This window comes from Ranitomeya imitator, chromosome 9, assembly GCF_032444005.1.
Source record: "Ranitomeya imitator isolate aRanImi1 chromosome 9, aRanImi1.pri, whole genome shotgun sequence".
NCBI lineage: Eukaryota > Metazoa > Chordata > Amphibia > Anura > Dendrobatidae > Ranitomeya > Ranitomeya imitator.
This window is the reverse complement of record NC_091290.1, coordinates 36407247-36429065: the sequence shown is the minus strand read 5'-3', so window position 1 is coordinate 36429065 and position 21819 is coordinate 36407247. Positions and strand designations below refer to the sequence as shown.

General features: G+C 43.9%; 1 protein-coding gene and 1 long non-coding RNA gene across 2 annotated transcripts in view; one reads left to right on the top strand and one right to left on the bottom strand.

Moving 5' to 3' along the window:
• The window catches only part of KCNK4 (potassium two pore domain channel subfamily K member 4), a 39255-nt gene extending 31819 nt beyond the window's left edge, over positions 1-7436 (top strand). The window contains exons 6-8 of the mRNA XM_069738868.1: positions 385-571; positions 4707-4846; positions 6376-7436. Coding sequence (XP_069594969.1) covers positions 385-571; positions 4707-4846; positions 6376-6906 — 858 coding nt within the window. The 3' untranslated portion in view covers positions 6907-7436. The remainder of the gene's footprint in view (positions 1-384; positions 572-4706; positions 4847-6375) is intronic.
• The window catches only part of LOC138648895 (uncharacterized), a 47229-nt gene that overhangs the window by 5342 nt on the left and 20068 nt on the right, over positions 1-21819 (bottom strand). The window lies entirely within an intron of this gene.

The window sequence follows — 21819 nt, the reverse complement described above, 5'->3', positions numbered from 1 at the left end:
TAATTCCAGCACGATACCGTACATGCACATCACAGTTTTTTTTTTCACTTTGAAAAGGACTGAGAAAGTAAATAAACGCTGAAAAAATGCTAACTTTATTAAACATGTACTGTAGATAAATGACATGCGGCAATCTGCACCAAAAAACGCAGGAAATCCTGCTTTTTTTGTAAGCAGCTTTTTTTTTTACTGTTTTGGTGGCAAAAAAAATGCAACAAAAAAGCAACGTGTGATCAGAGTAAATTTGATCTGAAATGGGAAGAAACCATTTTTATTTCATCTGTGCCTAAAAACGTAGATTACTTGATGACTGATTTAATTTTGGGGAATGAAAACAATCTCTGCCATCTCATGTGTCTCTCCCTTGTCTTTTTTTGTACACAGAAGTGGCGTGTCTCGCCCACCATTGTGCGAGTTATCTCAGCCGTACTCTTCATCCTTATCGGCTGTCTGCTCTTCGTCCTTATTCCTACTTTAGTCTTCCAAGAAATCGAGGAGTGGACCCTGCTAGAGGCCATTTACTTCGTAGTCATCACCCTTACCACCATTGGCTTTGGTGACTATGTGGCAGGTATACCATTCTATTTTTTGATGTTCTTTACTATAATATTCAGTATTCATATTGGCCATGCGTAAATTTGTCTACATTGAGGGGAATAGCTACTTCTTTTCTAATCAGTGTTCCCACTACCCCCCCAAAAAAATTTAACTCACATTTAAGTAACGGAAAATCTTTTGCTGAATTTTTTAGTTTATTTTTGTTTTAATTTTTTAATTGACTATCCATAAAAAAAACATTGTAATTTCCAGTTTTTTATGTATTAGACATGCTAGAGTGACATTTCACATTTGTCAGCACTTTTCTGCTTTGCTGTTTAGACTTGGACAGAGTTTACAGAGTCATCTCATTACCATTAATAACAGGTGCATTGTAGGTTAAAAAGATGGTGCTGTGTTGAAGGTCCCGGAATAAACGGAACTATTTCTCTCTTATATCAAAACTGACAGGGATATAAGGGCACAGTCAGATGGCCGTATAACACAGATGACGATCGCATCGTAGAGCACGGACTGGCTGGTGGCTCTCCTGACCCGGGCATGACAGCTGCACAGAAATACATGCTGTCACCCTTGGGTCAGGAGAGCCGCCAGCCGGTCCGTGCACTGCGATGCGATCGTCATCCGTGTTATACGACCGTCTGACTGCGACCTTATACTAAGGCAAATAAATGTGTTTTTTTTTGTTGTATATAAAATTATACTATTTTCCAAGATATGTATAAGTTCATTATGGTTTAAAAGATCTCTTCATGTAGTCATTGAAAAGGGTTAAGTAGGAAATTGGAAGCATGCAGAAGTACCGTTAGGGTGCATACACTTGTATGAGCAATGAATTTTGGCTCATCACAACACTGATTCTTTAAAAGGGTTAAATGTATGATCACTTCGAGTCTAGCTGCTAAAACCGCAACATATTCCCTGTGTGAATGGAGCAGTAGTGAGCATGTGCAACCACCACTCCTACTGGCACTGAAAGGAGCAAGAGTTGCACATGCTCCTACTGTTTCATTCACAAAGGGGAATTTCGGAACCCTTGCCTTTGAGATCAGTGGGGACCTCAGCTGGACCCCATAAATGTATCACATATCCAGTGTTATATTTGTTGTTGGGACAACCCCTTTAAGGATTTTGAATGGATAAAGAAATTTGTTTGGCTCTTAAAAAAAACACAAAACCTTGGCTCAGGAAAGCATCCAAACAATTGAAGTTGGTGGACACTTTTTTACTGTTTTTTTTTTCCATTATATATTCTACAAATACGATATATAAATATGTGTATAAATAAGATTTGAATCTCTTTTTATAACATCGTGGTCAATTAATAAAGTTCTATAGCGTTTAATAAACCTAAGAGGTATTTGCTTTGATGGCTAATTATGGGGTCAGGGTAGGATGAAACCTGAAGACTATTGTCTTTTAGCAGTCTTGCTGCTGTAAGTAACATTGAAGAGACAATGCATTAGCAGAAGCATTGCTTGCTTGTGGCTTGGCATAGAACTCTTTTCTCCCAGAAGACTTCAGTATTCAGACACATGACAGTTTCTTGTGACTTGGTTTTTTACCTCGGGTGCTCTAATTTTTGTCCCATCAACCCATAATAACCTAGAAAGCTTATGTTTTAGAGGTACACCGTATGGACAAAATTTTGGGGCATACCTTTTACTCACTGTATTCAGGTTTTTTCTCCAGTCTCATTTCCCCCGATGTATAACTTCTGCCCCTCTCCCCGATGTATAACCTCTGGCCCCTCTCCCCTAATGTACAACCTCTGGCCCCTCTCCCCGATGTATAACCTCTGGCCCCTTGGCCCCATTTATAAACTCCAACCCCCACTCAGATGTTAAACCTCTAGCACCTTGCCCCCCATGGATAAACTCCGGCCCTTCACCCCCAATGTATAACCTCTGGCCCCTCTGATGTATAACCTCTGGCCCCTTGGGCCCATATGTATAACCTCTGACCCATCTGATGTATAAACTCTGGCCCCTCAGTCCCATTTGTATAATCTCTGGCTCCTCTGATGTATAACCTCTGGCCCCTCGGCCCCATATATATAACCTCTGACCTCTCAGTCCCATATACAATCTCCAACCCCCTGCCTCCGATGTAAAATCTCTGACACCTCGCTACACTTGTATAACCTCCGGCCCTTAACCCCAATGTATAACCTCTTGGTCCTCACCCCCGATTTATAACCTCTGGCCCCTTGCCCCAGATGTTTAACTTCTGGCCCCTCAGCCCCATATATAACCTTCACCCCCGATATATAACCTCTGGCCCCTCACCCCTCGCCCCCATATATAACCTCCAACCCATCACCCCCGATGTAATACTTCCCCCCATGTATAATTTCTGGCTCCTTTTCCCCCCATGTATAATCTCGGACCCCTTGTCCCCCATGTATAATCTCTTCCTTCCTCTCCGGGATATAACCTCCGGCATTTTGCCCCCCATGTATCACCTCGAGACCCTCCTTTCCAGTGTATAACCACCGGCCCTCCTTTCTGGTGTATAACCTCCGGCCCCTCCTCTCCGGTGTATAACCCTCAGCCCCTCCTCTCCGGTGTATAACCTCCGGCCCCTCCTCTCCGGTGTATAACCTCCGGCCCCTCCTCTCCGGTGTATAACCTCTGGCCCCTCCTCTCCGGTGTATAACTTTTGGCCCTTCCTCTCCGGTGTATAACCTCCGGCCCCTCCTCTCCGGTGTATAACTTCTGGCCCCTCCTCTCCGGTGTATAACTTCTGGCCCCTCCTCTCCGGTGTATAACTTCTGGCCCCTCCTCTCCGGTGTATAACTTCTGGCCCCTCCTCTCCGGTGTATAACTTCTGGCCCCTCCTCTCCGGTGTATAACTTCTGGCCCCTCCTCTCCGGTGTATAACTTCTGGCCCCTCCTCTCCGGTGTATAACTTCTGGCCCCTCCTCTCTGGTGTATAACCTCCGGCCCCTCCTCTCCGGTGTATAACCTCTGGCCCCTCCTCTCCGGTGTATAACTTCTGGCCCTTCCTCTCCAGTGTATAACCTCCGGCCCCTCCTCTCCGGTGTATAACTTCTGGCCCCTCCTCTCCGGTGTATAACTTCTGGCCCCTCCTCTCCGGTGTATAACTTCTGGCCCCTCCTCTCCGGTGTATAACTTCTGGCCCCTCCTCTCCGGTGTATAACTTCTGGCCCCTCCTCTCCGGTGTATAACTTCTGGCCCCTCCTCTCCGGTGTATAACTTCTGGCCCCTCCTCTCCGGTGTATAACTTCTGGCCCCTCCTCTCCGGTGTATAACTTCTGGCCCCTCCTCTCCGGTGTATAACTTCTGGCCCCTCCTCTCCGGTGTATAACTTCTGGCCCCTCCTCTCCGGTGTATAACTTCTGGCCCCTCCTCTCTGGTGTATAACCTCCGGCCCCTCCTCTCCGGTGTATAACCTCTGGCCCCTCCTCTCCGGTGTATAACTTCTGGCCCTTCCTCTCCAGTGTATAACCTCCGGCCCCTCCTCTCCGGTGTATAACTTCTGGCCCCTCCTCTCCGGTGTATAACTTCTGGCCCCTCCTCTCCGGTGTATAACTTCTGGCCCCTCCTCTCCGGTGTATAACTTCTGGCCCCTCCTCTCCGGTGTATAACTTCTGGCCCCTCCTCTCCGGTGTATAACTTCTGGCCCCTCCTCTCCGGTGTATAACTTCTGGCCCCTCCTCTCCGGTGTATAACTTCTGGCCCCTCCTCTCCGGTGTATAACTTCTGGCCCCTCCTCTCCGGTGTATAACTTCTGGCCCTTCCTCTCCGGTGTATAACCTCCGGCCCCTCCTCTCCGGTGTATAACTTCTGGCCCCTCCTCTCCGGTGTATAACTTCTGGCCCCTCCTCTCCGGTGTATAACTTCTGGCCCCTCCTCTCCGGTGTATAACTTCTGGCCCCTCCTCTCCGGTGTATAACTTCTGGCCCCTCCTCTCCGGTGTATAACTTCTGGCCCTTCCTCTCCGGTGTATAACCTCCGGCCCCTCCTCTCCGGTGTATAACTTCTGGCCCCTCCTCTCCGGTGTATAACTTCTGGCCCCTCCTCTCACTTTCAATGTGTCAGTACAATAATAAGATCGATATATTAATGTACATTATTTCTTCCATCACTGTATGTCCTCGGGACTCATCTTTTCCTGTCTTGTAGGTGATGGCGCTGGAAATGATCACACTTGGTATAAACCATTGGTCTGGTTCTGGATATTGCTTGGTCTTGCCTACTTTGCTTCCATTCTCACAATGATAGGAAACTGGCTGAGAGTTCTGTCCAGAAAAACCCGAGCGGAGGTAAGCCACAAAGACGAATTACTGGGGCTGAAATCGCTGAATGTATTTTTTTCCAGTACTTCTAAATGTTCGCAGATACATTAGATAAACGTTGGCGAAAGCCACCAGTATTGGCAGGATCGGGTGCCAGTTTAATGTGCTCCTGACTCTTCCCTGACAGATGATATTGGAGGAGAAAAGATACGACGCATCCAATTGTGTACTGCTAATCCTTTTGTTCTCCAAGAGTTAAGCCGTCCCCAGAGGAGTCTGATAGCGGCTTTCTCATGGTGTACAAAGGAGCGCTCGAACACAACGACAGCTTATGTGTATGGAGATGTCGTCATGTCGGGAGACATAGTTGGCAGCCAAACAATTAGCCAAAGAATGATAGTCTACTAATGTGTGTATCTAGATAGAAATATTAGATTGGAGGCAGCACTCCGATGCCATTTGTCCACTAACTAAATATTGTTAGGTTTCCTTATCTGTAAAGAAAATCAGTAAATCGTAGAATCCAATGGTTAGACTTTCCAATCGGGTCCAGATGACTTCTTTATCTCTCTCTGACCCAGTCTGCGTTCTCTGCAGATTCTTTATAGTCCATATATAACCCTACAACTTCAACTGAACTTACTCTACACCGTACTGCAGACCATCAATTCTAGTGACATAGACACCCCACCAGCCCCTCCACCCAGACCAGAAATCCACAACTTCTGCTTTTAAGCAGTAGAATGAAAATATATACTCAACTTGGCTAAAAACTATGGTCACACCATATGACTTCAGCCTAATAGTAAGGTCCTGAGAGACTCCATAATAATAATACTAACAATAATTAAAAAAAATCAAATAAAGGTAGCAAAGCAGAAACAGAAGGGTGTATTACTCTGGAAGGTAAAACAAATTCAGTAAATCCACATAGAATAGTAAAACAAAAATAGAATTTAAAATGTAAAAGAATGTGCATGTGTTGCCAACTCATTAATCTGGGCAGGATGGGGAGAGAGAATAATAGAAAAACTAATACATTCTTTTTTTTACGTTCTGCATTTTTCTCCTGTAAGTTTACACGGCAGATATATTTTTGCACCATGTGCATGAGGTTTCTTAAAATCTCATGCATTTTGCAGGCACTGAAAATCACACTGCAAGCAAATCTGCAGTGGAGAATGCTCTGTGTTTGTGCACTGTGGGAGCTTAGCCTTAAACAGTAAATACCCAACAAAACCCGTGTGACCATGTAATTTATTTTTTTTTCTCATTGACCAATTTTTGAAAATGGGATAAGTATTTTTAGCGTCCATGAAATAGTTCTTGTCATGTTCTTCATTTTATAATTGCCGCTAAGGTATTCATACCAGTATGACTTTTGTGATATTTATGGTTCATTTTGGTTTTTCCTATGTCTGTCAAAATGTTGGTTGCCCATAACTTGTCCAGAAAACAATAATATATCGACGGGCTTATGCAGTAAGTGGAATGTACTAAACTTTTCAACAACTCTACCGGCAAGTTCTAAAAAGCTTTTCTTGCCCTCTTTACAGATGGGCGGTCTAACTGCTCACGCGGCAAACTGGACAGCAAGCATGACAGCCGATATGAAGCTTCCTCACAGGGGGCTAAGCCTTAACTTTCAAGAACGAATGTTGAAACAGAAAGGGGGTTACCAAGATTCAGATGAAAACCCAAGAGATGAAGACGAGGTAGAGGTGGAGATGGAAAACAAGGGAGGGAGAAAAGCTAAAATGACAGAAGATGAAGACGAAGACAATGATGAGCCCCAAACACTTCCAACTTCTATTCCCACCATTGCACCGCAGACACCGCCGCCAACTCCTTCTTTTAAGGCAGAGGATCCTACAAAACGAATCATGGAGTGGGGAGAGAATATGGCCTTCATTGATGAATCTTCGGATACTCAGAGCGAGAAAGGTGAAGGGGATAGGGAGATCGATGAAAAAGGGGGAAAGGGCAAAGCAACAAAAAGCAAGAGGAGGAAGAGGACGGGAGGAAGAGGAGGAAGGAGAGAGACCCTACCGGCTCCACGGAATCGGGATAAGGGGGAAAGTGGGTAATGAAGAATGTAATGAAATCTTACAAATGTTGCTTTAATGAATATCAACACTACCAAAGTGCCACTCCCCTCCCATCTCTTCACTGCCAGACCACGCGTTGACCACCAATCTTACCGGCTGAGAGCTGTGACATCAGTCACTTGGCTACTTTTATACTCATTGTCCGGAATATTTCAATTGGCAATTTTCAACATGACATGAAGATTTTCTATGTTCACCAATATAATGTGCTATGCAAAAGCCTTCACACCAACAAGTGTGACCACGGCAGGGCCAAATTATTTACACTCATCCTTCTCAGCATGTCATATAATGGCACATCACAGTAATATACCGATGTGACTAACAGTATTATCACATTTCCTAGAAATCATCCGATCACGCTTTTATATCTGAGTAGTCACCCGATTGGCTTATGTACCCGATATACATGTGGGTGGGGGAGATAAATGTGATTAGTAAATGGCCTGTAATAAAGAGGTTTAATGAGCTGTCTGTGCGGCTGCAGATTAAATGCTGTTTGTCTTCTACGCTGCCAAGACTAGACCATTTCTATCCTCCAAGCAATCCTTGCTGCAGCCACTGCTCTGGCTTCCATTAGGTCGCTCCCGGTACTGTAATAAAAGATGGCATCTTTCCAGACATTCATTCCCCAGCTTCTTCTTACATCTCTTCTCATCACCTGATCAATTTGCAAACAGCTACATAACGATCGCCCTCATTGCAGACTGTTCCTCAACTTGTCCTCAGGTTCCCCTACTCCTTCCAGCTTAGAATGTTCAGGGTGATATTATTATTATTATTATTATTATTATTATTTTTATTTATATAGCACCACTGAATCCATGGTGCTGTACATGAGAAGGGGTTACATCAAAATACAAATATCACTTACAGTAAACAGAACTAACAATGACAGACTGATACAGAGGGGCGAGGACCCTGCCCTTGCGGGCTTACATTCTACAGGATTATGGGGAAAACATACAAAAAAAAACAGCCACAAATTAGCATAATTTTTGAATAATATACTGACTCTAACATAACATTTTAAAGTTAGCAGAACCTGAGTCTTTTATATTTTTAAAATATAATTTATTAAGTACGAAAACAAAACAACAAAATACATATGAAACGAACTGAATAAATATTACATTTGTATGGAAACAGTGTGATCCTAAATGGTGAAAACACTAAGTGATCGCTACCCTGGGCAATTTGTTGTGCAGCACTCAGAATAAAGTCCAAATGGACATATGTATAGACATGGAACAAAGGTAAATTGTTAATCCACATGTACAAGGAGAAAAAAGATTTTCCCTATATAAGATAAAGTAGTCCCAGTCAATGTAAGCACCGCATGTAAGCTACATTAGAGCGCTGCACCAAAATAGCATATAAGACACAAGTTGGATCAAAGGTTAATTACCCCTAGTAGTTTTGGTTCAGTCCAGGGAATGACCACCACCATTTTTTGTATATTATATATGGAGGTAGCTGCTCCTGGTATGCACCTATTCACACTAGTTTGGATGTGCCAGTCTTTGTTCTGTCATTTCTATGTTAGCTTACTGACTGAGCACTCCTCCCATCACCATGTGGTTTTTAATTACATCTAATCACACTTGGTTCCGGCCAACCCATATATGTAGGCTATACTGAGAGAGGTGTCCACATTCACCCAAGCATACAGACATTAGCCTTCGGTAAGTGTTCACATTTGGACAGGGAGGTCAGGGATCCATCAGATTAATGAGATCACCTTGACAATGGTTGATGGGTCACACTATTTGGCCAAATTCTGTGCAAAGCGTCTCAAATATTTTTCCTAATGTTCAAAAAGCCATTTTGCTATTCATATTTCATATTCAACATGCTTTGGCACGATAGAGTGTAACCTTTTTCTGTATATTGTATATGGAGGTAGCTGCTGCTGCTGGTATGCACCTATTCACACTAGTTTGGATGTGCCAGTCGTTTTTCTGTCATAATAATGAGAAAAGAAACAAGTAAAAAAACACTGACCACGCTTATTGAAATTTAATTAATACTTTGCACAAAAGCTTTTGTTAATGATTACAGGTTCAAGGTGCCTCTTGTATGGAGAAAGTAGTTGCAGGCATTGCTCAGGTGTAATTTTGGCCCATTCTTCCACACAAACACTCTTCAATTCATGATGGTCCCTTGGGCTCCTTCTATGAACTATGAGCTTTCGTGACATACATAGTTACTTAGGTTGAAAAAAAACCTAAGTCCATCAAGTTCAACCTTTCTCTACCAATTATACCTTTGTTTGTCACAAAATTATCTGTAGTTCCTTCCATAAATGTTCTATTGAATTCAGGCCACGTGATCGGCTCGGTACATTTGTCCATTTATCCTTCCTTCAATCACATGAAGTTTTGAAGTTTGCCAGTGCCATGTGCTGAAAAACATACTCACACCATGTTGTTCCCACCTCCAAACTTCACTGTTGGTAATGTGCTTTGGGGTGACATGCAGTGCCTTTTGGCCTCCAAACATGGTGTGTATTATGGAATATAAGGAGTTAAATTTTGGTCTCATCTGGCCACACTATATTCTCCCTGTATCTCAAAGGCTTGTCTAAATGTTGGTGAGCAAACTTTAAAAGCACTTAAATATGCTTTTTGTTCAGCAATGGAGTCTTGTCTACTGAGCGTGCATACAGGCCATGGAGGTTGAGTGCATTACTTATTGTTTTCTTTTAAAACAATTGTACCTGCTGACTCCAGGTCTTTCTGTTGATATCCATCAGTGGTCCTTGGCTCTTGGAGAACTCTTCTGATAATTCTATTCACTCCTCTGAAATCTTGCAGGGAGCACATGGTTGTGGCCGGATTATGGTGAAATTATGTTCTTTCCACTTCTGTATTATGGCGCCAACAGTGCTCACTGGAACCTTTAGCAGTTTAGAAACTCTTTTCTAACCAATGTCATCAGGACGTTTTACAACAATAAGGTTTCAAATGTCTTGAGACAGCTCACTGTTTTTACACATCATGAGATGTTTCTTGTGTGGCACCTTGGTAATGAGACACCTTTTTATAGGTCATCAGTTGAAACAGCTGATATTAAGCAGCAGGATTGCTAATTACTGATAGATTTCATCTGGTGTCACTTTCCATGGCTTTTTGCACCTCTCTTTCTTCATGCATTCAATACCTTTTCACTGTTTCATTTCTCACTATTACACAACTAAATTTATGGACATCTAGGTTTGATTTATATGCCTGTGTGGATTGGATGGGTTGTTACCGACAACTTGTGAGAATTCCATGTCAATAGCACCTTTAGAAATACTTTTACTTAGAACATTGGTGACGTGTTCAATACTTATTTCACCCTCTGTATATTTAAGGTTTTGAGCTCCTTTTAAAAGCTTCAGGATTTCAAAGATGCCAAGCTGTTAAAGGAAATAACATATCCATTCTGATGGCATTTTCTGCTAGGAAAACTTCATAATAGAAGTCAATGTGAAAGATAAAAAAGATGCCGGGGCATCTAAAGGAGCATTTTTCTCAGCATTTTCTTTTGCTTCAAAATACCCTAGTGTTTTCTTCATTGTTTAATGCACTAAAAAAAAAAAAAAAGCAAAGAAAAGGCCAATACATAGAACAACAGATCCTCTTTAAGTCTACCTGTCCTCACGTCCCCGATACAACTGCTTATAAACTTTCCCTTTTACAGCTTGGCAGACTTTCGTACAATTCCTTGGCATGCTATGTTTTTCAGGTAACTTTATAATCTCTTTTTCCATATTATACCTTCTCCTTTAATGAGCGCATTCTGTATATTTAATACCGTAGGGCAGCAATATGCAACCGCTCTGCTGAAATCCCAATGAGGCTTGCGTTTAGACTCAGAAGTCTATCCCGCACATTTAGTCCACGGGATACACGATAACTTGTGGTCTGACCACTGGGACCCCCAGTGATCCTGAGAATGAGACTCTGGGACCCTTAGAACACAGCCCCGTTTTGAATAGAGTAGATGTACACATTCTCAACCTCCAGTCCATTCATTGTCTATGGGACTGCCCGGAAAAAGTTGAACCCTGTTCTCGGGATCACTGCAGGGTCCCGGAGGTTGGACCCCCAGGAATCAGAAAGATATAGTTATTTGGGGAATAGCCTTTTAAGTCAGGAATGGATTCAAAATATTTGAACCTACATAGACGCCAGTGAACACCTAAAGAATTACTGTATATATACAGTAGGTAACAAAATGTAATTTTATTAATTAATTAATAAATATAGCTGGACAACCAAGGATAAAAAACACCAAGACACAAGACTAATTAAAAATAATGGAGGTGGAGGAACACAGCATGTATGTTATGTATATTGGATACTAGACATGGTAATAAGCAAACACCGTAATAATATTCAAGTGAGAAGCACCACAAATGAATGGAAAAAAAAGTGGTATAAAGACATATGGGACAAAACAAGCACACTGATAAGTGCAATGAATAACATGTACAACGTGAAACAAAAGTGTCCTCATTTCAAGGAAATAAATATTGAAATAGTGAATCCTGCATTGATCAGGGGGTTGGACACGATGACTCTGGTGGTCCCTTCAAACTGTAACATTCTAGGACTCTGATTCTAGGAATATAAAATGCAGACCATACAAGTATAAGGCTATGTGCACACGATGCGGATTTCCTGCGGATCCGCAGCGTGTTTTACCGCGCAGAAACGCTGCAGATCCGCAAAGTGATTTACAGCACAATGTAAATCAATGAGAAAAACAAAATGCTGTGCTAATGGTGCGGAAAATTCCGTGCGGAAACGCTGCGGATTAAAAGAAGTAGCATGTCACTTCATTTTTTGTGGATCTGCAGCGTTTTTGTACCCATTCCATTATAGAAATCTGCAGGGGTAGAAAACGCCAGAAATCCGCCCAAAATCTGCAGTAAATGCGCACAAAAAAAACACAACAAATCCACACCTGCATTTTCTGCCAAGAGATGCAGAATCCGCACAAAAAATTCCTTAGGCTAATCTGCAACGTGGGCGCATAGCCTAAAGAGAATTATAATAAAACATTAGCATGGAAATAATCATGATAGGTACTGACCAGGGGTCTCATTGGCCAGCTAGCTGCTGTGTATCCCCCACCTCACCTCTGACGCACGTTTCGCTGATGCTTCCTCAGGGAATGTTGATTGAACGATTAGGGGTTTCAAAATATTTGCCTGCCTTTATCATAGAACATTGTAGTTCTGAAGTAACATATATACACTCATCATATGCATATTCATGCGTACAATCATACTTGCCAACTCTTCAGGTCTCCCCCTTTTTTCCACGAGCGTCCCGGACGAATTGGCAAATCTGCGGGGCACATCAGATTCTTCACGGAAAGCAGCATATCTGATTGTTTTTAGCATGATGCTGGCCCAGCACCCATGGGAATAGAGTGAGGAAAGGGGTATGTTTATGCAGAAAAAAAAATGGCCATGCTCCCGAAAAAAAAATTCTAAACGTTAGCAAGCATGAATACAGTTCAGTGTATTCCTATGTATATTTTCCCTTTTGGTCGCTGAAGTTGTAGTATTGCACCCAGGTACGGACTGGGACTGAAATTCGGCCCTGGCATTTGAAATCAGACAGGCCCATGCTGTCGCTGTCCCCAAGAACCAGATGGGATATATTACTAATATTACCCTGCATGGAGAAAAGCCAGATTTACTACAAGACATATATTTCTAATGATACCTCCGTCACAACTTTTAACAGTATGGGAGTCTTGAGAACATAGATTCTGTTAACAGCGAAGCAGACAAGGTGGCCCACAACTAGAGAGGCCCTTCTGGCATTTGCCAGAATTGCCAAATGGCCAGTCCGGCCCTGATTGCACCCAACACAAGCAATGGGGCACATCCAGTTAGTGTTGTATCACACTATTGAAGGTGGAACTTATGCCCCATTTTATTCCTATGAGACCTATCTGGGGTGAACAATCATTCTCCAGTCTGCACCGAATGAGTAAAATGCAGAACTGAGGATGTGCGGTTTAGGGTCTTGCTTAGGAGTTTGGGGACTTCTGCCATCATTTTTTTTTACCTGCTTATCAGAAAATTTCCTATGCATTTTTTCCCTTAATATAGTAAAAAAAAAAGGAAATGTGTAACGAACATTATGAATATCAAAAATATTGTTTGATCGGCTAAAAGCAAGAGCTGAAAACACCTCTGTCCAAGGTCAGCTCATTCACAGTTTCGCATCATTAAATCTGACTAATGAATATGTCTGACCGGCATTAAGTTGCGTGTGACCTTGAAAACGTTCTGAGAAGACCCAGACGGCCGGGGGAATGGAGAATATTGTTTTGTCTTAGTTAACGCTTGTTATTGGTATATTTTATGTTTACATGGTATGTGATAATATTTATATGCTACAATCCTGACGGGTCGTCTCATTAGTAAATAGGACATTATTCTGCTGTTACATTGCACAAAACATAAAAACTGCAGGGAAGTATTTGATTTGTAGTCAATTTTTAAAAATGCTCCAGGTTATATACTGTATGTGTAATGGCGCCCCCTACTGTCCTTTTACTTTCTTTCTTTGGACATCCAACTATTTTGCCCAATAATGATGAATAAAAAACTGATTTTTATTAGAAGACCTGCACAATAGGAGGAATCACTCTAAGGATTATGAGAGACGTCCTTCATCATGATTCTCCATTTCCTTAGATAAATAAAAGTCATTAGGGTGCATCCATTCTGGGAGTCATTGCAGTGCTATATACACAAAAGAACGCCACCAAATTAATGACTAATTAATTAGAAATGACCTATTATGTGCTGTTATCAAGACTATGTTGTATTTAGGAGGAGGAGGCTGCATCGGAACACCCGCATTCTGGAGAGAGTGATCATCAGAAGACCTACCATGCCCCATGTATTTATTGGATATCCCACTAATTTCAGACCATTGGTAGTGGACCTGCATACTTGCTGCTGGGTTCACACACAAATCAAAGGGATTTTCCACTTCTATTTGACCCCCTTTTATAAGTCCTAACACTTCCTAACAGTCATTTTTCTAATATACTTTAATGAAAGCATTATGAGTGCACACGGGGTCACATAACCCTAAGTTGTCATTCAGCCACTGGTTCCTGCTTGGTTCCTTCTGATCTATGCACCGGAATTGGACGAAATTAGGAGAGGCGGTCACTAATGGGGGCGGAGGTACCTTTCAATGATTGACAGTCTGTGAAGCCCCCAACACGGGAACTTAAATGCTACCCTAGCCCCCTAAACCAGCATCACTGCTGACTCTTTGCAAATTTTGGTCATGCGGACATATTTCTACTTCCCTGGGAATGTGCAGTGAAGTTGGGTGCAACTATCATTTAATATAAAATTCTAGTATAAAATAAACTATAATTACAGAAAGAAATCTATCCATCAAATCCAATGACACAAATGTCAGGATTAAAGTGAAGATATCCCCTTACCCTTTCCTCCACCCCTATCTCCACATTGCTAGCAAGTGGCCCCTGGTAATTTTGTAGCCAGAGATCTTCCTATAAAGCAGGCTTGCCTAACATACAGCCCGCGAGCCACCTGCAGCCCTCCAAAGGTTTTCCTGCAGTGCGCAGAGCTGTCCGGGAAATAACGCTCCCTTCTACTTATATTCAAATGTATTTGCATCTTTCAGTAGTGTGGAGGGATATTTTAGAGAGGGACAGTGTGGGGGGGGGGGAGACGGATATTTTGGAGAGGGGCAGTGTGGGGGGAAATATTTTAGAGAGGGACAGTGTGGGGGGGGATTTTTTGGAGAGGGACAGTGTGCTTGGAAATATTTTGGATAGGGACAGTGTGGGGGATATTTTGGAGAGGGGCAGTGTGGGAGGATATTTTGCAAAAGGGCAGTGTGGGGTGAATATTCTGGAGAGGAGCAGTGCGGGGTGATATTTTTTAGTGGGGTAGGGTGGGGGGAATATTTTGGAGAGGGGCAGTGTGTGAGGGACATGTTGCAGAGGTGCAGTGTGTGTGGGGGTATTTTGCAGAGGGGCAGTGTGCAAGGGACATTTTGCAGGAGGCATTGTAGGGGTATATTTTGCAAAGGTACAGTGTGGGGGGATATTTTGTAGGGGTACAGTGTGGGGGGATATTTTGTAGGGGTACAGTGTTGGGGATATTTTGTAGAGGTTCAGTGTGTGGGGGATATTTTGTAGAGGTACAATGTGGGGATATTTTGTAGAGGTACAGTGTGGGGGGATATTTTGTAGAGGTGCAGTGTGTGGGGATATTTTGTAAAGGTACAGTGTGTGGGGATATTTTGTAAAGGTACAGTGTGTGGGGATATTTTGTAGAGGATCAGTGTGGGGGGATATTTTGTAGAGGTACAGTGTGGGGGGATATTTTATAGAGGATCAGTGTGGGGGGATATTTTGTAGAGGTACAGTGTGGGGGGATATTTTGTAGAGGTGCAGTGTGTGGGGATATTTTGTAGAGGTGCAGTGTGTGGGGGGATATTTTGTAGAGGTGCAGTGTGTGGGGGATATTTTGTAGAGGTGCAGTGTGTGGGGGATATTTTGTAAAGGTACAGTGTGTGGGGATATTTTGTAAATGTACAGTGTGGGGGGATATTTTGTAGAGGTTCAGTGTGTGGGGATATTTTGTAAAGGTACAGTGTGTGGGGATATTTTGTAAAGGTACAGTGTGTGGGGATATTTTGTAGAGGATCAGTGTGGGGGGATATTTTGTAGAGGTACAGTGTGGGGGGATATTTTGTAGAGGATCAGTGTGGGGGGATATTTTGTAGAGGTACAGTGTGGGGGGATATTTTGTAGAGGTGCAGTGTGTGGGGATATTTTGTAGAGGTGCAGTGTGTGGGGATATTTTGTAGAGGTTCAGTGTGGGGGGATATTTTGTAGAGGTACAATGTGGGGGGATATTTTGTAGAGGTACAATGTGTGGGGATATTTTGTAGAGGTTCAGTGTGGGGGGATATTTTGTAGAGGTACAATGTGTGGGGATATTTTGTAGAGGATCAGTGTGGGGGGATATTTTGTAGAGGTACAGTGTGGGGGGATATTTTGTAGAGGTTCAGTGTGGGGGGATATTTTGTAGAGGTACAATGTGTGGGGATATTTTGTAGAGGTTCAGTGTGGGGGGATATTTTGTAGAGGTACAATGTGTGGGGATATTTTGTAGAGGATCAGTGTGGGGGGATATTTTGTAGAGGTACAGTGTGGGGGGATATTTTGTAGAGGTTCAGTGTGGGGGGATATTTTGTAGAGGTACAATGTGTGGGGATATTTTGTAGAGGATCAGTGTGGGGGGATATTTTGTAGAGGTACAGTGTGGGGGGATATTTTGTAGAGGATCAGTGTGGGGGGATATTTTGTAGAGGTACAGTGTGGGGGGATATTTTGTAGAGGATCAGTGTGGGGGGATATTTTGTAGAGGTACAGTGTGGGGGGATATTTTGTAGAGGATCAGTGTGGGGAGATATTTTGTAGAGGTACAGTGTGGGGGGATATTTTATAGAGGTGCAGTGTGTGGGGGATATTTTGTAGAGGTGCAGTGTGTGGGGGATATTTTGTAGAGGATCAGTGTGGGGGGATATTTTGTAGAGGTACAGTGTGGGGGGATATTTTGTAGAGGATCAGTGTGGGGGGATATTTTGTAGAGGTACAGTGTGGGGGATATTTTGTAGAGGATCAGTGTGGGGGGATATTTTGTAGAGGTGCAGTGTGTGGGGGATATTTTGTAGAGGTGCAGTGTGTGGGGGATATTTTGTAGAGGTTCAGTGTGGGGGGATATTTTGTAGAGGTACAGTGTGTGGGGATATTTTGTAGAGGTACAGTGTGTGGGGATATTTTGCAGACGGGAAGTGTGGGGGGGTATTTTGTAGAGGTACAGTGTGTAGGGATATTTTGTAGAGGTGCAGTGTGTGGGGGATATTTTGTAGAGGTTCAATGTGGGGGGATATTTTGTAGAGGTACAATGTGTGGGGATATTTTGTAGAGGTGCAGTGTGGGGGGATATTTTGTAGAGGTACAGTGTGGGGGATATTTTGTAGAGGTACAGTGTGTGGGGATATTTTGTAGAGGTTCAGTGTGTGGGGATATTTTGTAGAGGTTCAGTGTGTGGGGATATTTTGTAGAGGTTCAGTGTGTGGGGATATTTTGTAGAGGTACAGTGTGTGGGGATATTTTGTAGAGGTTCAGTGTGTGGGGATATTTTGTAGAGGTTCAGTGTGTGGGGATATTTTGTAGAGGTTCAGTGTGTGGGGATATTTTGTAGAGGTTCAGTGTGTGGGGATATTTTGTAGAGGTTCAGTGTGTGGGGATATTTTGTAGAGGTTCAGTGTGTGGGGATATTTTGTAGAGGTACAGTGTGTGGGGATATTTTGTAGAGGTTCAGTGTGTGGGGATATTTTGTAGAGGTTCAGTGTGGGGGGATATTTTGTAGAGGTACAATGTGTGGGGATATTTTGTAGAGGTACAATGTGTGGGGATATTTTGTAGAGGTACAATGTGTGGGGATATTTTGTAGAGGTTCAGTGTGTGGGGATATTTTGTAGAGGTACAGTGTGGGGGGATATTTTGTAGAGGTACAGTGTGTGGGGATATTTTGTAAAGGTATAGTGTGGGGGGATATTTTGTAGAGGTTCAGTGTGTGGGGATATTTTGTAGAGGTGCAGTGTGTGGGGATATTTTCTAGAGGTGCAGTGTGTGGGGATATTTTGTAGAGGTGCAGTGTGTGGGGATATTTTGTAGAGGTTCAGTGTGTGGGGATATTTTGTAGAGGTGCAGTGTGTGGGGATATTTTCTAGAGATGCAGTGTGTGGGGATATTTTGTAGAGGTACAGTGTGTGGGGATATTTTGTAGAGGTTCAGTGTGTGGGGGATATTTTGTAGAGGTACAATGTGTGGGGGATATTTTGTAGAGGTACAGTGTGGGGGGATATTTTGTAGAGGTGCAGTGTGGGGAATATTTTGTAGAGGTACAGGATGGGGTATATTTTGTAGAGGTACAGTGTGTGGGGATATTTTGTAGAGGTACAGTGTGGGGGGATATTTTGTAGAGGTACAGCGTGAGGGGTGTTTTGTAGAGGTACAGCGTGGGGGATATTTTGTAGAGGTACAGTGTGGGGGATATTTTGTAGAGGTATAGTGTGGAGGGATATTTTGTAGAGGTACAGTGTGGGGAATATTTTGTAGAGGTACAGTATGGGGTATATTTTGTAGAGGTACAGTGTGGGGGGATATTTTGCTGATGGGCAGTGTGGGGGGATATTTTGTAGAGGTACAGTGTGTAGGGATATTTTGTAGAGGTACAGTGTGTGGGGGGATATTTTGTAGAGGTACAGTGTGGGGGGATATTTTGCAAAGGGGCAGTGTACGCGAGACATTTTTCAGTGGGACAATATTCAGGGAACATTTCACAGAGTGGCAGTGTGGGGGGACATTTTATGCAGGAAGTAGAGGCAATTATTTATTCAGGGGTTCAGCATGGGGCACATTTTTTTTTATTTATGGGGCAGTATAAAGATACTTTCATTTTTAAGCAACCTGTGTCGTCAAGTGCTGCTGGAAACAGAAAAGAGAGAAGTCTGTCGATATGAGCTCTAGGCGGCTTGAAATCTCATCATGTTGCCCGTACTACATGAAAACAAAAAGGAATGGGAAAGACTTCAATCAGATAATATACCAAATATAAGGGTACCGTCACACTGAAACGACGCTGCAGCGATACGACAACGATGTCGATCGCTGCAGCGTCGCTGTGTGGTCCCTGGAGAGCTGTCACACAGACAGCTCTCCAGCGACCAACGATCCCGAAGTCCCCTGGTAACCAGGGTAAACATCGGGATACTAAGCACAGGGCCGCGCTTAGTAACCCGATGTTTACCCTGGTTACCAGCGTAAACGTAAAAAAAACAAACATTACATACTTACCTTCTGCTGTCTGTCCTCCGGCGCTCTGCTTTCCTCTGCACTGTCAGCGCCGGTCAGCCGCTGTGCTTTCTGGCTGGCCGGCGCTGACACAGGATGCAGGAGGAGTGCAGAGAAGCACAGCGCCGGGGACAGACAGCTGAAGGTAAGTATGTAGTGTTTGTTTTTTTTACGTTTACGCTGGTAACCAGGGTAAACATCGGGTTACTAAGCGCGGCCCTGCGCTTAGTAACCCGATGTTTACCCTGGTTACCAGTGAAGACATCGCTGAATCAGCATCACACACGCCGATTCAGCGATGTCAGCGGGAGATCCAGCAACGAAATAAAGTTTCAGACGATCTGCTACGACGTACGATTCTCAGCGGGGTCCCTGATCACAGTAGCGTGTCAGACACAGCGAGATCGTAACGATATCGCTGGAACGTCACGGATCGTGCCGTCCTAGCGATCAAAGTGTCACTGTGTGACGGTACCCTAAGGCACCTGGATCTAATTGTTTATCTGTGATCCTTCCTGTTCTCATCAGGGCTGTGGTTCCTGTATGGTCCACAGTCTAATGATGACTGTTAACAACAACTCCCAGCAGGACCAGACTGGCCATCTGACATTTGCCAGGTGGGCCGCTGTTATGACCTGGTGGTCAGGACAATAATGGACCTGGTGGTTAAGAGCACACGGAATGACCTGATAGTTACTGATAATAAGGACGAGCTCTGGGACGTGGGAACTCTGCTGACCGCAATCCCTAAACCTATCAAACACACTAGAAATAGCCGTGGATTGCGCCTAACGCTCCCTATGCAACTCGGCACAGCCTAAGAAACTAGCTAGCCCTGAAGATAGAAAAATAAAGCCTACCTTGCCTCAGAGAAATTCCCCAAAGGAAAAGGCAGCCCCCCACATATAATGACTGTGAGTAAAGATGAAAATACAAACACAGAGATTAAATAGATTTAGCAAAGTGAGGCCCGACTTACTGAACAGACCGAGGATAGGAAAGGTTACTTTGCGGTCAGCACAAAAACCTACAAAAAGACCACGCAGAGGGCGCAAAAACACCCTCCGCACCGACTCACGGTGCGGAGGCGCTCCCTCTGCGTCCCAGTGCTTCCAGCAAGCAAGACAACAAATTAAATAGCAAGCTGGACAGAAAAATAGCAAACCAAAGAAATACAAGCTGGAACTTAGCTTCTGATGGGAAGACAGGTCACAAGAACGATCCAGGAGTGAACTAGACCAATACTGGAACATTGACAGGTGGCATGGAGCAAAGATCTAAGTGAAGTTAAATAGAGCAGCAGCTAACGAATTAACCTCGTCACCTGTGAAACTCAGAAACACCCACCAGAGGAAGTCCATGGACAGAATCAGCCGAAGTACCATTCATGACCACAGGAGGGAGCCCGACAACAGAATTCACAACAGTACCCCCCCCCCCTTGAGGAGGGGTCACCGAACCCTCACCAGAGCCCCCAGGCCGACCAGGATGAGCCAAATGAAAGGCACGAACCAGATCGGCAGCATGAACATCAGAGGCAAAACCCCAGGAATTATCTTCCTGACCATAACTCTTCCACTTGACCAGGTACTGGAGTTTCCGTCTCGAAACACGAGAATCCAAAATCTTCTCCACCACATACTCCAACTCCCCCTCAACTAACACCGGGGCAGGAGGATCAACGGATGGAACCACAGGCGCCACGTATCTCCGCAATAACGACCTATGGAACACATCATGGATGGCAAAAGAAGCAGGAAGGGCCAAACGAAATGACACAGGATTGATAACCTCAGAAATCTTATACGGACCAATGAAACGAGGCTTAAACTTAGGAGAGGAAACCTTCATAGGAACATAACGAGACGACAACCAAACCAAATCCCCAACACGAAGTCGGGGACCCACACAGTGCCGGCGGTTAGCGAAACGTTGAGCCTTCTCCTGGGACAATGTCAAATTGTCCACCACATGAGTCCAAATCTGCTGCAACCTGTCCACCACAGTATCTACACCAAGACAGTCTGAAGACTCAACCTGCCCTGAAGAGAAACGAGGATGGAAACCAGAATTGCAGAAAAACGGCGAAACCAAAGTAGCCGAGCTGGCCCGATTATTAAGGGCGAACTCAGCCAACGGCAAAAAGGACACCCAATCATCCTGATCAGCAGAAACAAAGCATCTCAGATATGTTTCCAAAGTATGATTAGTTCGTTCGGTTTGGCCATTTGTCTGAGGATGGAAAGCCGAGGAAAAAGACAAATCAATGCCCATCCTAGCACAAAAGGATTGCCAAAACCTTGAAACAAACTGGGAACCTCTGTCAGAAACGATGTTCTCCGGGATACCATGTAAATGAACCACATGCTGAAAAAATAATGGCACCAAATCAGAGGAGGAAGGCAATTTAGACAAAGGTACCAAATGGACCATCTTAGAAAAGCGATCACAAACCACCCAAATGACCGACATCTTTTGAGAGACGGGGAGATCCGAAATAAAATCCATAGAAATATGCATCCAGGGCCTCTTCGGGACCGGCAAGGGCAAAAGCAACCTACTGGCACGAGAACAGCAGGGCTCAGCCCGAGCACAAGTCCCACAGGACTGCACAAAAGAACGCACATCCCGCGACAAAGACGGCCACCAGAAGGATCTAGCCACCAAATCTCTGGTACCAAAGATTCCAGGATGCCCAGCCAACACTGAACAATGAATCTCAGAGATAACTCTACTAGTCCATCTATCAGGGACAAACAGTTTCTCCGCTGGGCAACGGTCAGGTCTATCAGCCTGAAATTTTTGCAGCACCCGCCGCAAATCAGGGGAGATGGCAGACAAAATTACCCCCTCTTTGAGAATACCCGCCGGCTCAGGAACACCCGGAGAGTCAGGCACAAAACTCCTTGACAGGGCATCAGCCTTCACATTCTTAGAGCCCGGAAGGTACGAAACCAC